We start from the raw sequence: 13,097 nt of genomic DNA, 5'->3' as shown, positions 1-13,097 counted from the left end.
CCAATAGAAGGATTGATAAATACGAGTGTTGTACATGGAAAGAAATATCCAATACAAGGTTTGTCCAATACATAGGTTGTCCAATAGAAGGATTGATAAATACGAGTGTTGTACATGGAAAGAAATATCCAATACAAGGTTTGTCCAATACATAGGTTGTCCAATAGAAGGATTGATAAATACGAGTGTTGTACATGGAAAGAAATATCCAATACAAGGTTTGTCCAATACATAGGTTGTCCAATACATAGGTTGTCCAATAGAAGGATTGTCAAATACGAGTGTTGTCCATGGAAAGAAATATCCAATACAAGGTTTGTCCAATACATAGGTTGTCCAATAGAAGGATTGTCAAATACGAGTGTTGTCCATGGAAAGAAATATCCAATACAAGGTTTGTCCAATACATAGGTTGTCCAATAGAAGGATTGTCAAATACAAGTGTTGTCCATGGAAAGAAATATCCAATACAAGGTTTGTCCAATACATAGGTTGTCCAATAGAAGGATTGTCAAATACGAGTGTTGTCCATGGAAAGAAATATCCAATACAAGGTTTGTCCAATACATAGGTTGTCCAATAGAAGGATTGTCAAATACGAGTGTTGTCCATGGAAAGAAATATCCAATACAAGGTTTGTCCAATACATAGGTTGTCCAATAGAAGGATTGTCAAATACGAGTGTTGTCCATGGAAAGAAATATCCAATACAAGGTTTGTCCAATACATAGGTTGTCCAATACATAGGTTGTCCAATTAAGGAGATGTCCAATACATAGGTTGTCCAATTAAGGAGATGTCCAATACATAGGTTGTCCAATACAAGTGATGTTCGATAAATGGGTTGTTCAATAGAAATATTGTCCAATACAAGGATTGTTCAATAGAAATATTGTCCAATACAAGGATTGTTCAATAGAAAAATTGTCCATTACAATGGTTGTCCAATAGAAGAAATGCTCAATTAGATAGAGAGCAAAAAAAACAACTATCTCAAATGCTCAAAACTCAAATTATTTGATAATGTTGTATTAAAAATATAAATTTACACATTATCTATATAATTTACACATTTTAACAACATTAATTTGAATTGTTGATCAGTCATTTTTAGCAATGCGTTTTATTAGCGATCAGCTCCTTTAATTCAGTTCAAAGGAGATATGTATGTTCATTGAACTTAAAAAGATAAAAGCTGTATTGTGAATAGTACTATGATGTCTAGACCAAATTTATCACTTATAGCAGTGTTTCTTGAGTACCACGACGTTCTCAAGAAAACCATTTCTAACAACAAAAAGTCAATAGTAGGGAGAGCTTTATTATTTCTATACTTCATAGGGGCAGATACTCACCATCCCAAGTAAAATAAAACAAAGCAGCTTCACAAACTGCATACATGGTATGAACATTGTGTTAAGATAAGCAGGCTTTACAAGCAATAATATCGTGCATTAACTATAGCATTTCAGCATGAATTTTTTTCTTTAAGAAAATAACATTTGTCCAAAATCAATCTCCCCTAACCACATAAAACGAAACATTATCCTGTAGATTTCAACACGTGAAATTGGTTCACATCGTGTATTAAGTCTATGTTGTAAATTCATCCGAACTTTCAGAATCACATGACTGTCAATATGACGTCATCATAATCATTTTCCTCGCATCATCACCCAAGTAAGTGTTCTTGGAGTACATTTCATCAGGATTTCGGTTCCAGAATCATGAGAATCATGTATCGCTGAACACTAGTTTGCCCGTTATAAAATTCCCAAGTGCACTAGGGTCATTTGACCGGAAGTAGTCAGTACATAGGTCTTTATAGTATTCAAAGTCCACTTTCTTCTCATTATTCTGCAAATATGATTGAAAAAAAAGTAATAGAAATTTTTTTTAAGTTTTCTTAGTGTACACTTCTGCAAATCTGATATCACAATTAGAAATATTATGTATTGACTATATCTTGTTTCGATAAACTTGTTTAACAAATACATGGTATTTAATGGATGGTTATTATATTATTTTCAATATCTAATGAAACCGCACTGAAATGCGGGGTTTCAACCAGGTTCCCTAGTAGATTACAAATACCTATGACCAAATGATGACGTTGATTTGTGAACAAATGTATGTGCATCTGTAGTACAGCTTTGTGAAAACCTTTAAGAAACCTGGGATTCACCATTATTTCACTATACTATGAATAGCTCTGATATCAATAGATGTATGAACTGACCTGCGATATCAAAACTTTGTGAAAGTTACTTGAAAACGTGGGGTTCTCTGCTGTTTCACTATAAATGCACTATAAATAGTTGTTAAGTTGATTGGCATATGAACTGACCTGTGATATCATCAGGAAGGCGGAGCGTGCATCTCTGGCGGGAACTCCGAAATCTCCAAGTACATACTCAAACTCATCACAGTCCAGATACCCGTCCCCCGTGCGGTCAAAAAGGTCAAACTTGTACCGGATGTACTTCTCTAGCCAGTCCGGAAGTTTCCGTTCGTAGGAGACCTCGTCGGCCTTGCTGGCCTGCTTCAGGCATTGCTCGTTGAATTTTTGCCACATTCGAAGCTAGAGTATGGATTAAAAGTTGATGATTCATTTATGGCCGCGGAGCTTGAAAACCAGTAAAACTAATTTGAAATGACCTAGATATTTGATCACGTGACATTACCCACTCCTCCGCTGTGATGAGTCCATCGTTGTTCTCGTCACCTTCGTCCTGTAACTTCCGCCATATTGTTACGAACAGCTCGTGTGTTTGGATGAACTTGTCTGTCCCCGGCTTCCAACCGCTCATTTCACAAATTTTCTACGAACAAGAACAATATGTATAAAGGCGCCAATGTTTATAGTCTTAATTATAGAATGATTTCTTTCGCATAACCATACAGATGGATTGCCCGACAATTTGAGCAAGTCAGTTGCATAACAATGTGCATTATGAATAATAATTTTTGTAGAATATTGTATAACGTAATACTAGTAGTGACGTGTGCTTTGCTTAGATAGAGTGTATATATACTGTTTATAATTCATATGAATTTTAGCAAATAAACAATATAACAAATGATTTAGAGTCTAGAAATAACAACATTGTTCATAATCATATTGTAAATAGACAAGACTTATGTTTACATAACCATATGACGCTTAGTCGAACACGTGAACGAGTCAGTTACTCATAAAATTATTAAAAGTTACATAAATATTGTGAAGCAATAATTACCTCTCTAGCCATATCAAAATCCTTCCATTCAAGCTTCCCATCCTTATTCAAATCTAGAAAAGTAATGATGGGTAAAAAGCAAGATAACACACTAAATTTAAAAGATGAGCGTACTTGCTTGAAAATAATTCATATAAATATTATACAGTTCATGATCACGTTACATTAATATGCACGTTAATTAAAATACTCGTGATAATATATGTTCTCCGAGAGATGGAACGTGAGCTTTACCAAAGAACACCGTAAATTCGTGGAGAAGTTTCTTTTTCTGGAAGGGAGTCAGTTTTGTGTCGACCAATCCTAACACAGCGCCCATCTTCTTCCCGCGAAATCGTAAAGAGTCCAATACTGGAACATAGTAAAAGGGGAAACATCGTAAAGAGTTCAATACTTGAACATAATGAAAGCGGCAAAAAGGTAAATTGTCCAATGCTGGAACATAATACCGGGGGTAAAATCGTAGGAGAACTATTTTAACAGGGTCTTGGACTTTCAGTAGGACGTAACTATTTATTTCTTGCGTCAAAACAAGTTAAGCACGACGCTGTTTTCAAGTGATATATGCACCGATTGCTTATTCTTCGCTCAAAGCCTGATTTCAGAGAGCCATGGCTGAGCGGCCAGCATTGAAATAGACAGACCTACGTCACATTGCAAATTGACACAATTACCCAGAGTGTAAGCTCTTGGAAAAAATGGTTCTAAAGAGTCTCATACTGGAACATAAGAAAAAAGATAAACTCATAAATTGGCTAATACTGCAACATACTTTGTTTCACGTGACTTATGTAAACTAAGTGATCGATCCAGAAATAAAAATTGCGGAAGATGGTGGGAAAAGTCCCTTATGATGTAGAAAAAAATGTTAGCAGCAATATGTGGACAGTTAGTCGTGCAGACTGCTTCCCTGCCCAGTTGAATCATCAACACTGCAGATGTTGCAACGATCTGAAAACTTTGCAATTATTACATACACGCTTCACTGCATGTGTGTTTAAATCATCTTTTTACACAAACCACACCTCCTTTCAGTTTTAACATTATACACGTATATCCTTCATACTAGATGAAGTACATTCGGTATCTGCCTAAATGACTGTTAATGGTATACTAGTATATGTGTCCATTAAACATAAACATTTTAGCTATAGATAAGATAACAATTATACAAACATACATGTACTTGTAAAATAAGGTGTGACTAATGCATGCATGTACCTATCTCTGATTGTAGAGAGGTATAGATTGCTCGTGACTAGTACATGTATTTATCAATCACTGATTCTATAAAGATAGAGAGTGCTCGGGCTACACACATCATCAGGTGAGTAATGGGGAATAATTGATTTGTAATTTTTAAACGGATGATTTCAGTAGGTAACATATGGCGTTGACTCTTTAACGTGATTCCATTTCTTTAATTTTAACTTTGCAAGCTGTAGTGCTAAATCAAAATTAACTTGCATAAGGCGCCCACCAATGCACATCCGTTTCAGGTGAAAAATGATGACAATACTTTCTCTCTCTCTCTCTCTCTCTCTCTCTTTCTCTCTCTCTCCCTCTCTCTCTCTCTCTCTCTCTCTCTCTCTCTCTCTCTCTCTCTCTCTCTCTCTCTCTCTCTCTCTCTCTCTTAATATTGCCCTTTTTACAGTTAGTTAACCTTACATGATATTGCATGACCTTCCTTTATCCTTATATTTGGTAAAATTGAGCTTGTCAAACAGAGCACAACTTTAACATACAAGTTTATATAAATATTTTTACCTATATGTTAATACATGAATTAAGCTGCGAAATAAGATATCTTAAAGGTTTGCATAGACGTATTTCACAATATTACAAAACATTGTTTCATCAGGAAGATTAACAGTGTGAAATGAATCTAATCTACAATTAACATTGTTGTACATGTATTACGTCACATTATACAATTTCACTAAGGTACCTTTAAAAACGCATTCGGCGTTATCGTAACGTGTCACACAATCATAGACACTTCCCCACGATTAAAGTTAATCCTGACACCACAAACAATTAACAAACTGTCCACGTGTAATTCCTGACCCCACAAAGAACACACTGGTCGTGGCGTACGGTGCGCGTGCAGTGTCGTCTGCTTCCTCCTTGATAGGGAAAGACCAGCTGTTACAGTGAAGAAGTGTCAAAAAATCAATGCACGCTAGATTTACCGAATTACAATAAACAGATGTACCTAAGTTCAGTGAGGTGTCGGTCGCTATAAGATCTTAATTACAATAGGACGAGTTCACGACGACCGAACGATCGGTGGCAGTACAGATATGAAGATGATACGAGATTCAGTCAGTATCTTGTCACTATAATCTCTCTTAGGGTGGTCCGTCTCTCCGTGACGTCCGACAACTCTTGTAATCAAGAAATTGTTTAGAGGTTTATTATATATCATATTTAAGATATGTGTATAAAACCTTAAAACGCAACATGTAGAAGGGAAGGGGGTTATCAAAAATCCCCTCCACCCCCACTCCCTAAAAAATAAACCTCTATCAATTTCAAATCTTACGCATGCTAGAATTCTAGAATTCTAGGTTATATTTCTAAAGAATATAGGAATTCGGACTTGCATGTGGAACGTGTCACAAAGGTCATGAGGAGCCTCAACAATTATGTATCCTTTCCAACGTATCTCCGATGCTGGAGTCCTTTTGGTTTGGCTAATACATTTTTTTAAACATTACATTCGTTTTGGTATAAACGATTGAAAATTACCGTTAGTAGTAAATTAGGTATGAATCACCAGCCTATATCAGATGATATATTATTACATTACGGTACAACAGCTGTTTATAATCAGTCTACACGAGACTGTAAAAACCCGATCGAACATTTGTGACAATTTTACTTAATGACACCTACTTTTGATAACAATGTCGGGAAAACTATTGTCTCGCCTCGAGTACACACACATACACACAAAATTAGCACCACGTGCAAAGTAGGACCTTAGTGTAAAGTGAGACCTAAGTGTAAAAAAGACCTTAGTGTAAAGTTAGACCTTGGTGTAAAGTAAGACCTTAGTGTAAAGTAATACTTAGTGTAAAGTTAGATCTTAGTGTAAAGTAAGGCCTTTATGTATAGTAGGACCTTAGTGTAAAGTAAGACCTTAGTAAAAAGTTGGATCTTAGTACTAAATAAGACCTTAGTACAAGGTAATTAAGATCGGTTTGAGAGGCGACTTATAAATCAAAATATTTTACTCGTATGTCTTATGTATTGAACGATTAAAAACACTTGAGTTTTTTTTTACTAAGGATGATAATAAACATACAGGAGAGAGTGTTAGAAGTTTTCAGAAGTTTATGTATATGATCCAGACTTGTCTTGATGGGACATTCTTTTTCGGTATCGAGGGAAGAAGGTGGGTCTGAAAGAGATCCAAAGCTTTACTATTTGAAACTGATGTCTGAATTTGCCAGGAAGGATCTGAACCTTGCTCCTTTTCCAAATCACTCTCTAGATCTTCGCATGGTGTATAATAAACGCAAATGGCGATCGACCTTTATTTCTTTATCAAATTTTCCAAAAAAAACGTTTTTACCAAATCTGAAAAACACTCTACGCTTCCATAATCATACATATATACTCTCTCATATGTTAGATAAGATCATGTGGTTTTTCTACATGTATGAAACATGAAAATAGAATAATGTATTCTTATTTATCAACACATCATCAAATTTGTTTTCCAAATCGACAAAGTACATTTAATTCAAATCTAGGTGATAAAATCACAATCCCGGATGACATGTAACAGAGCGTAAACGCACAAAAAATCTTAATAACATGATAACTTAAGTAAATGATGAATGAGAGAGAGAGAGAGAGAGAGAGAGAGAGAGAGAGAGAGAGAGAGAGAAAGACTTACAGTTCCGGAAAATTCCTCCCTGCTTTTGTTCTTCCTGATACTTCTTCTTTCTTACATTCCGAGCAGACTGCGTGTCACTCATTTTAAGAAAATCCCAGCACATGTTTTATTAATTTACATCAGATTATACTCCAGACCACCTGTTAAAAGAATCGATTGGTGTTTCTATTTATGAAACTACATATATCATAGCAAGTGTGGACATGGAAATTTATGTTTATTTTATTTAAAAGCAAATGTGGTTTTATTGTCGAATTAATGAACAAACACGGGTTCAGAGAGAGAGAGAGAGAGAGAGAGAGAGAGAGAGAGAGAGAGAGAGAGAGAGAGAGAGAGAGAGAGAGAGAGAGAGAGAGACACACACACACACAGACAGACAGACAGACAGACAGACAGACAGAAGGAGACATATCATTGTGCTTTCTAATGGTATTCACTTATACTAGTATACGAATGTATTTTTACTAGACGTTTTGCAGTTATTCATTACATTTTCAGACTATTAAAAAGGCATTTACTTACCAAACGTGTGCACGTACATGTAATTGCTACTCCAAAACAGAAATAGTGTCCCCAACATTGTCAATTACATTTATTTGATACATAATGCTGTTATTCAAGATTCCCTAATGTTTGTTTACATATTCACAGTTTTCGATAGACTGTGTCCTTCAGAATGGAGACCTTTAAATTTGGTCACGGTTCATTTGTAAACTATAGGTGTGCAGTCTGTGTAAACAAACAGTGTACCATGTGTGTGCCTAGCTGAATCACTTTCAATGACAAACAATTACATTAATCAATTTGTTTAGTGTTCTCTCTCTCTCTCTCTCTCTCTCTCTCTCTCTCTCTCTCTCTCTCTCTCTCTCTCTCTCTCTCGTTTACCAGTAGACTTCTGTTCAATTGTAACTCTTAGACCGGATGACAACCTACTTGTCGATTCCAATTATGCGGTGTGTTCTATCTGGTCAATATAAAAATAGAAAAAAAATTGTTCAAATTTCAAAGCTTATGTATTTGGACTTATTTAACTCAATATTGCTTTAATAGCCAACATGATAATATTTAAGAATTTAAGGTAAATGTGATGTGTTTTGTGGCTGCCATGTATGCATGGTGGTATATTTCTACATGCAAGCTAAATTATGTCAACATGCACGATAACTATCTCAACATGCAAGCTAATTATACATACATGGGAGATAATCATGTTGAGTTTTAATTAAGTTATAAATCTTTTTAATGATTTGGTTTTTATATGGGTAAAATGACTTACTTTTACCTGACTCTGACATCATAGATGCACTTGATGCAACATAATTATGACAACATTCTACTTATTTATGTCTACATGCGAGATAATTATGTAAGCATGCAATATATTTATGTTGACATGCGAGTTAATTATGTCGATATGTATGGTGTTCCGATGGGGCCACTTCGACCTTCGCACTTTCGCCTTTAGGTCGAGGTGCGAGAGTGCGAAGTTGCGACGGCGAAAGTGCGAAGGTGCGACGGCGAAGGAGCGAAAGTGCGAAGATGCGACGGCGAAAGTGCGAAGTTGCGAAGGCGAAGAAGCGATACTACTATCGTACCTTCGCCATCGCAACTTCGCACTCTCGCCTTCGCATCTTCGCTCTTTCGCCTTCGCCTTTTATATTTGTGGAGCTCTCTTTCGTTTAAAGACAATTTTAGCTGTATAAAAGGACATCTAAGGCAGACGATTAACTTTTTAGAATTTATTTTCAACAGCCTGCGCAGATCCATAACTTTTTCTAGGGGGGGATGGATATTTATGTTCCGAGACATATTTTGGAGATTTTATTATATATAATTAATAAAATTAAATTTTCCGGGGGAATGAAATCCGGACCCTCTCCCCCTTTACTGCATGTGTGAAGTTATTTATATTGAATTCTCCGGGGGGGGGGGACCCCTCTCCCCCTTTAGATCCATACATCAGCAAGCAGTGTCGCATAATGAAATTAGAATGTTACTGTGTTTGATCCACGGTAAACAGACAGCTGGTAAGTGACAGGAGTCTGGAAGTGCATATGTATGCATTATGGCGCGGACATTACATTTTTTATTGAGTATATGTATATAATGATTAGGCATAGCCAGCACTGGTAAACATATATATATATATATATATATATATATATATATATATATATATATATATATATATATATATATATATATATATATATATATATATATATATATATATGTCACATATACACATTAAAATATTTATAAACATTCATAGTAAGCACAATGGCCTAGCGCATGCGTACCAATGATATCATGGATTAATCGGAAAACCTTGGCGAGTACGGTGCCTGCATCAAATTCTATGTAATCGACCGAGACTTTCTGAATGCTATCAAAAAGGCGAAGGCGAAAGTGCGAAGGTGCGAAGGCGAGAGTGCGAAGGTGCGACGGCGAAGGAGCGATAGTAGTATCGCTCCTTCGCCGTCGCACCTTCGCACTTTCGCCGTCGCACCTTCGCGCTTCGCCGTCGCATCTTCGCACTTTCGCTCCTTCGCCGTCGCACTCTCGCACTTTCGCCTTCGCAACTTCGCACTCTCGCATCTTCGACCTAAAGGCGAAAGTGCGAAGGTCGAAGTGGCCCCATCGGAACACCATAGATATGCGACTTATTTATGTCAACGTGCGAGTCAATTATGTATATACATGCAAGTTATCTCGCATGTTGTTATAAAAAAAACTTGCATGTAAACATAATTATCCCGTATTTTTACATAAATATGTCGCATGTCAACATAAATAAGTCGCATGTTTCATGGTAATGTTGCATTTTTGATATGTCAGATGCGGGCGTAAGTAAGTGATTTTATAAGGAATAAGGAATCATTCTTTTAGTATTATGAGGTGATAATTTCGGTCGGGGTGTGATCAAATCCAATAACGCCCGAAGGGATTTGAGATTAAACTTATGTAAAAATTTAAGTCTTTTTTGTGAAATCGGAGCCTGAGCATTTAAAGTGCACAAAGACGAGGCCAACTGATAATGCGTACTTTCGTTTTGTTGTTCTCAGAAATTGAAAAAGGAAAAACCATCACAGTGTCTGAAAATAAAAACAAGGGACAACATTGAAGTAGTTTGACAGGTAAGCATCTATTTGAATTTTTTTTTAACATGTATTTAATTAACCTGTGTTGATCCCATTGATAAAAGACGTTCTAAAGGATAGTTGAAGGAATGCTTAAAATATCGTGCATACAAATTGTTGTCACAAGATCTAATTAGGTATGTTCATTTACAGTGTTTGTAAGCTAAGCTGATAGAGAAAAAAAAAACTCATAAGCGATCCCAATCTTCAAAATTTTGAAAATTTGCAGCTCTTTACTTTTATAAAAACAAGTTTTATAAGTTGTGTAGTGCTAATTTTACATGCAAGGAGTCAACAAATTGCTTAGCTCAGTAGCTGGGTGGCTTCTAGTAGAACTTCTACACACTGTGAAAGGGGTTCAACCCGCCGATGCACCGGTGCAACCAATTTTTTAAATAATTTGATCTGAACTTGTATACATGTATCTATTCCATTATATCTATCGTGGGCGAAATTGCAATAACTTGAGGCTGGGGATCAGAGAACCTTAATACCAAAATTATTATGTTTAAGAATTTCAGGTAAATCTGACACCCAACCTTTTAAATTCGTAAATTTGAATGTTAAGCGTATAATGAATGTGATCGATATAAACATGTAAATATAGAATAAAAACACAATTTGATAGATAGATAGATAGATAGATAGATAGATAGATAGATAGATAGATAGATAGATAGATAGATAGATAGATAGATAGATAGATAGATAGATAGATAGATAGATAGATAGATAACTTCACAGTATGATAAAAGCTCCTCTCGACGCTCATAATTTCAGGAGCAAGTCTTTGTTATTTTTTATTTTTTTTTGCACTTAATACCCAAAGTTATCAGTATTTGGTTGAAAATAACTAGTTGCCACTGATAAATCTAGATATAGTACTGTAAAATAATGTAGTAAATATGCGGCAAATAATTATTTTTCTGGTTGCAAATAAAAACCTGGTGTCAACAGTCAATGTGGTAGGTAATATAATGTTAACATGTATTTGTTTTAGCAGGCAATGAATCAAGCTCAAGCCTTGTCATCGGTGGATTATAGGATTCTGAGAACAATTTCCTTGAATCAGCACTTCTACATAATTGATATTGCGTACAGCGATAGAGACACAGTCTGCTTGTCTGTATGTGCTGAGATATACGGATCTACTGAAATTACAAAAAAACACCCTGTTAGATTTGTCCTACCGACTGGATCTTATATAAACTATGGGCATTCGACATTTTATTATATAAATGATAATATTGTAAATGCCTGTTCCTGTACTGACAGTTATCTAAGTATAAATCGTCCAAACCTACTTCAAAATAAAGCAGATGTAAACTTCTTTCAAACCCATGGCATTGCGGTTTGCGAATCAGGCTACATCCTCGTCTGTCAGTGGAACCGAAAGTTCAAAGAAAAGAGCGCTGGGAAAATTGTTAAAATACAGTACATTAATGCTGGCAACAGGAATGATATAGTTATGGAAATTGAGTCAGACAAGAACCAACCCCTGTATATTTGTCCCACCTACATTGTAGAGAACGCCGATGGAGACATATGTGTCTCTGACGTCAGAACCGTGGTTGTCACGGACGCCGGCGGTATGCTGAGATTCCGTTACCACGGAAATTCCCGTGACTTTGATCCATACGGTATATGTTGCAATTCATCGTGCAACATTATCGTTGCTGATATGAAAAACGACAAAATTCACGTGATTGATAAAGATGGCGCATTTCTCCATCACGTGACTTATGATGGAATTAAAATGCCCCGTGCTATATGTATTGACGAAAACGACAATCTCTACGTGGGGGAATGGCATACAGATACCATCAAAGTCATTGCAGGGTAAATATGTCAGACACAGCCACTTATTTGATCAAGAACTTTTAAAGTTATTGCTTCCATCAATTTTTGATGATTTTTAATAAAAATACACATTCCTGTGAAAGAAATACAATTGAAATCGATGAAAGGGAATATATCCAAGATATCTTCATTGAACAATTATCCCTTTTCACTCATAATTTCACAGGAACGAAAACAAATTTCTTTCGGAAATTTATAATGGGAAATGTTTACACCTTTTCTCCATTCGGAAGTACTCGGGATACATCGTGCAATTTTTTAACGTTATCATCCGGGCTCATGTATGGCTGATACAATGCAAAATCTCCGTAGACTTTCAATTTTTGGATGTGTATTGAAACCCGAAGCGGTAAAGGGGGGCGTTTCAACACATATAATCTGGACATTTTTCATATTAGTGAATGAACGTAGTTTGAGATCAAATGTATTTACTATTATTGAAATATCAAGCAAAAAGTGGTGGAAGCAAAAACTTGGGACAGAGTAGTATAGTCAATATTCTTTAAAAGCTGAAGTGTACAACTAAGTGTGTAAATCTGATGAGAACCGCATCAAATGTACAATATAAATGTATTAACATAAAATAAAGCAGACTTATATTAATCAAACAGGTTGTTTTCTATCAACTGGCCGTACTGGCAATGTGATCAAGTATTTTTATGCACTTTTTATCAACTATTTCACACTTAATTATGCGTTTAGATTTATCGTATAAACTGAATACCGCTTGTGAAACATGTTGTCGCCACCACTTGAAAGAAATTCCTTCATTTGTCGATACTCTCTGTTTTGTTCGATGTCCTTAGGATTTCTCAATTCAATTCAATTTTTCTTTGATGAAGTTCAAGAATCCCATATGTTTTGTGCATTTAATCTTAACGTCGTTACCTTACTTTAAAAGTTTGCATCTATGTTATCAACATTATAAATAGAAAAATGTCAAAGACGAGA

General features: G+C 35.7%; 2 protein-coding genes across 6 annotated transcripts; one reads left to right on the top strand and one right to left on the bottom strand.

Moving 5' to 3' along the window:
* Positions 1-972: 972 nt before the first annotated feature.
* Positions 973-7,824, bottom strand: LOC128173012 (calexcitin-2-like). Of its 2 annotated transcripts, XM_052838762.1 has the most exons (7): positions 7,669-7,824; positions 7,147-7,286; positions 3,474-3,590; positions 3,240-3,292; positions 2,685-2,822; positions 2,348-2,581; positions 973-1,857 (listed from the first exon to the last, which is right to left on the bottom strand). In XM_052838762.1, exons 2-7 carry the CDS (start codon positions 7,247-7,249, stop codon positions 1,735-1,737), a joined length of 768 nt encoding a protein of 255 aa, XP_052694722.1. In that variant the 5' UTR covers positions 7,250-7,286; positions 7,669-7,824; the 3' UTR covers positions 973-1,734. The 2 variants fall into 2 exon arrangements, with proteins under 2 accessions (XP_052694722.1, XP_052694723.1); XM_052838763.1 differs by lacking the exons at positions 7,147-7,286; positions 7,669-7,824 and adding an exon at positions 5,188-5,376 and having other exon boundaries at positions 975-1,857.
* LOC128173007 (uncharacterized) lies at positions 4,433-12,754 on the top strand. 4 transcript variants are annotated; one of them, XM_052838757.1, is made up of 3 exons: positions 4,433-4,566; positions 10,212-10,283; positions 11,290-12,754. In XM_052838757.1, exon 3 carries the CDS (start codon positions 11,293-11,295, stop codon positions 12,127-12,129), a length of 837 nt encoding a protein of 278 aa, XP_052694717.1. In that variant the 5' UTR covers positions 4,433-4,566; positions 10,212-10,283; positions 11,290-11,292; the 3' UTR covers positions 12,130-12,754. The 4 variants fall into 4 exon arrangements, with proteins under 4 accessions (XP_052694717.1, XP_052694716.1, XP_052694715.1 ...); XM_052838756.1 differs by having other exon boundaries at positions 11,287-12,754; XM_052838755.1 differs by lacking the exon at positions 4,433-4,566 and having other exon boundaries at positions 10,093-10,283.
* Positions 12,755-13,097: the final 343 nt, after the last annotated feature.

The sequence above is a fragment of the Crassostrea angulata genome, chromosome 2, assembly GCF_025612915.1.
Source record: "Crassostrea angulata isolate pt1a10 chromosome 2, ASM2561291v2, whole genome shotgun sequence".
Taxonomy (NCBI): domain Eukaryota; kingdom Metazoa; phylum Mollusca; class Bivalvia; order Ostreida; family Ostreidae; genus Magallana; species Magallana angulata.
The sequence above is the reverse complement of the archived record's forward strand: the minus strand, read 5'-3'. Positions and strand labels throughout refer to the sequence as shown.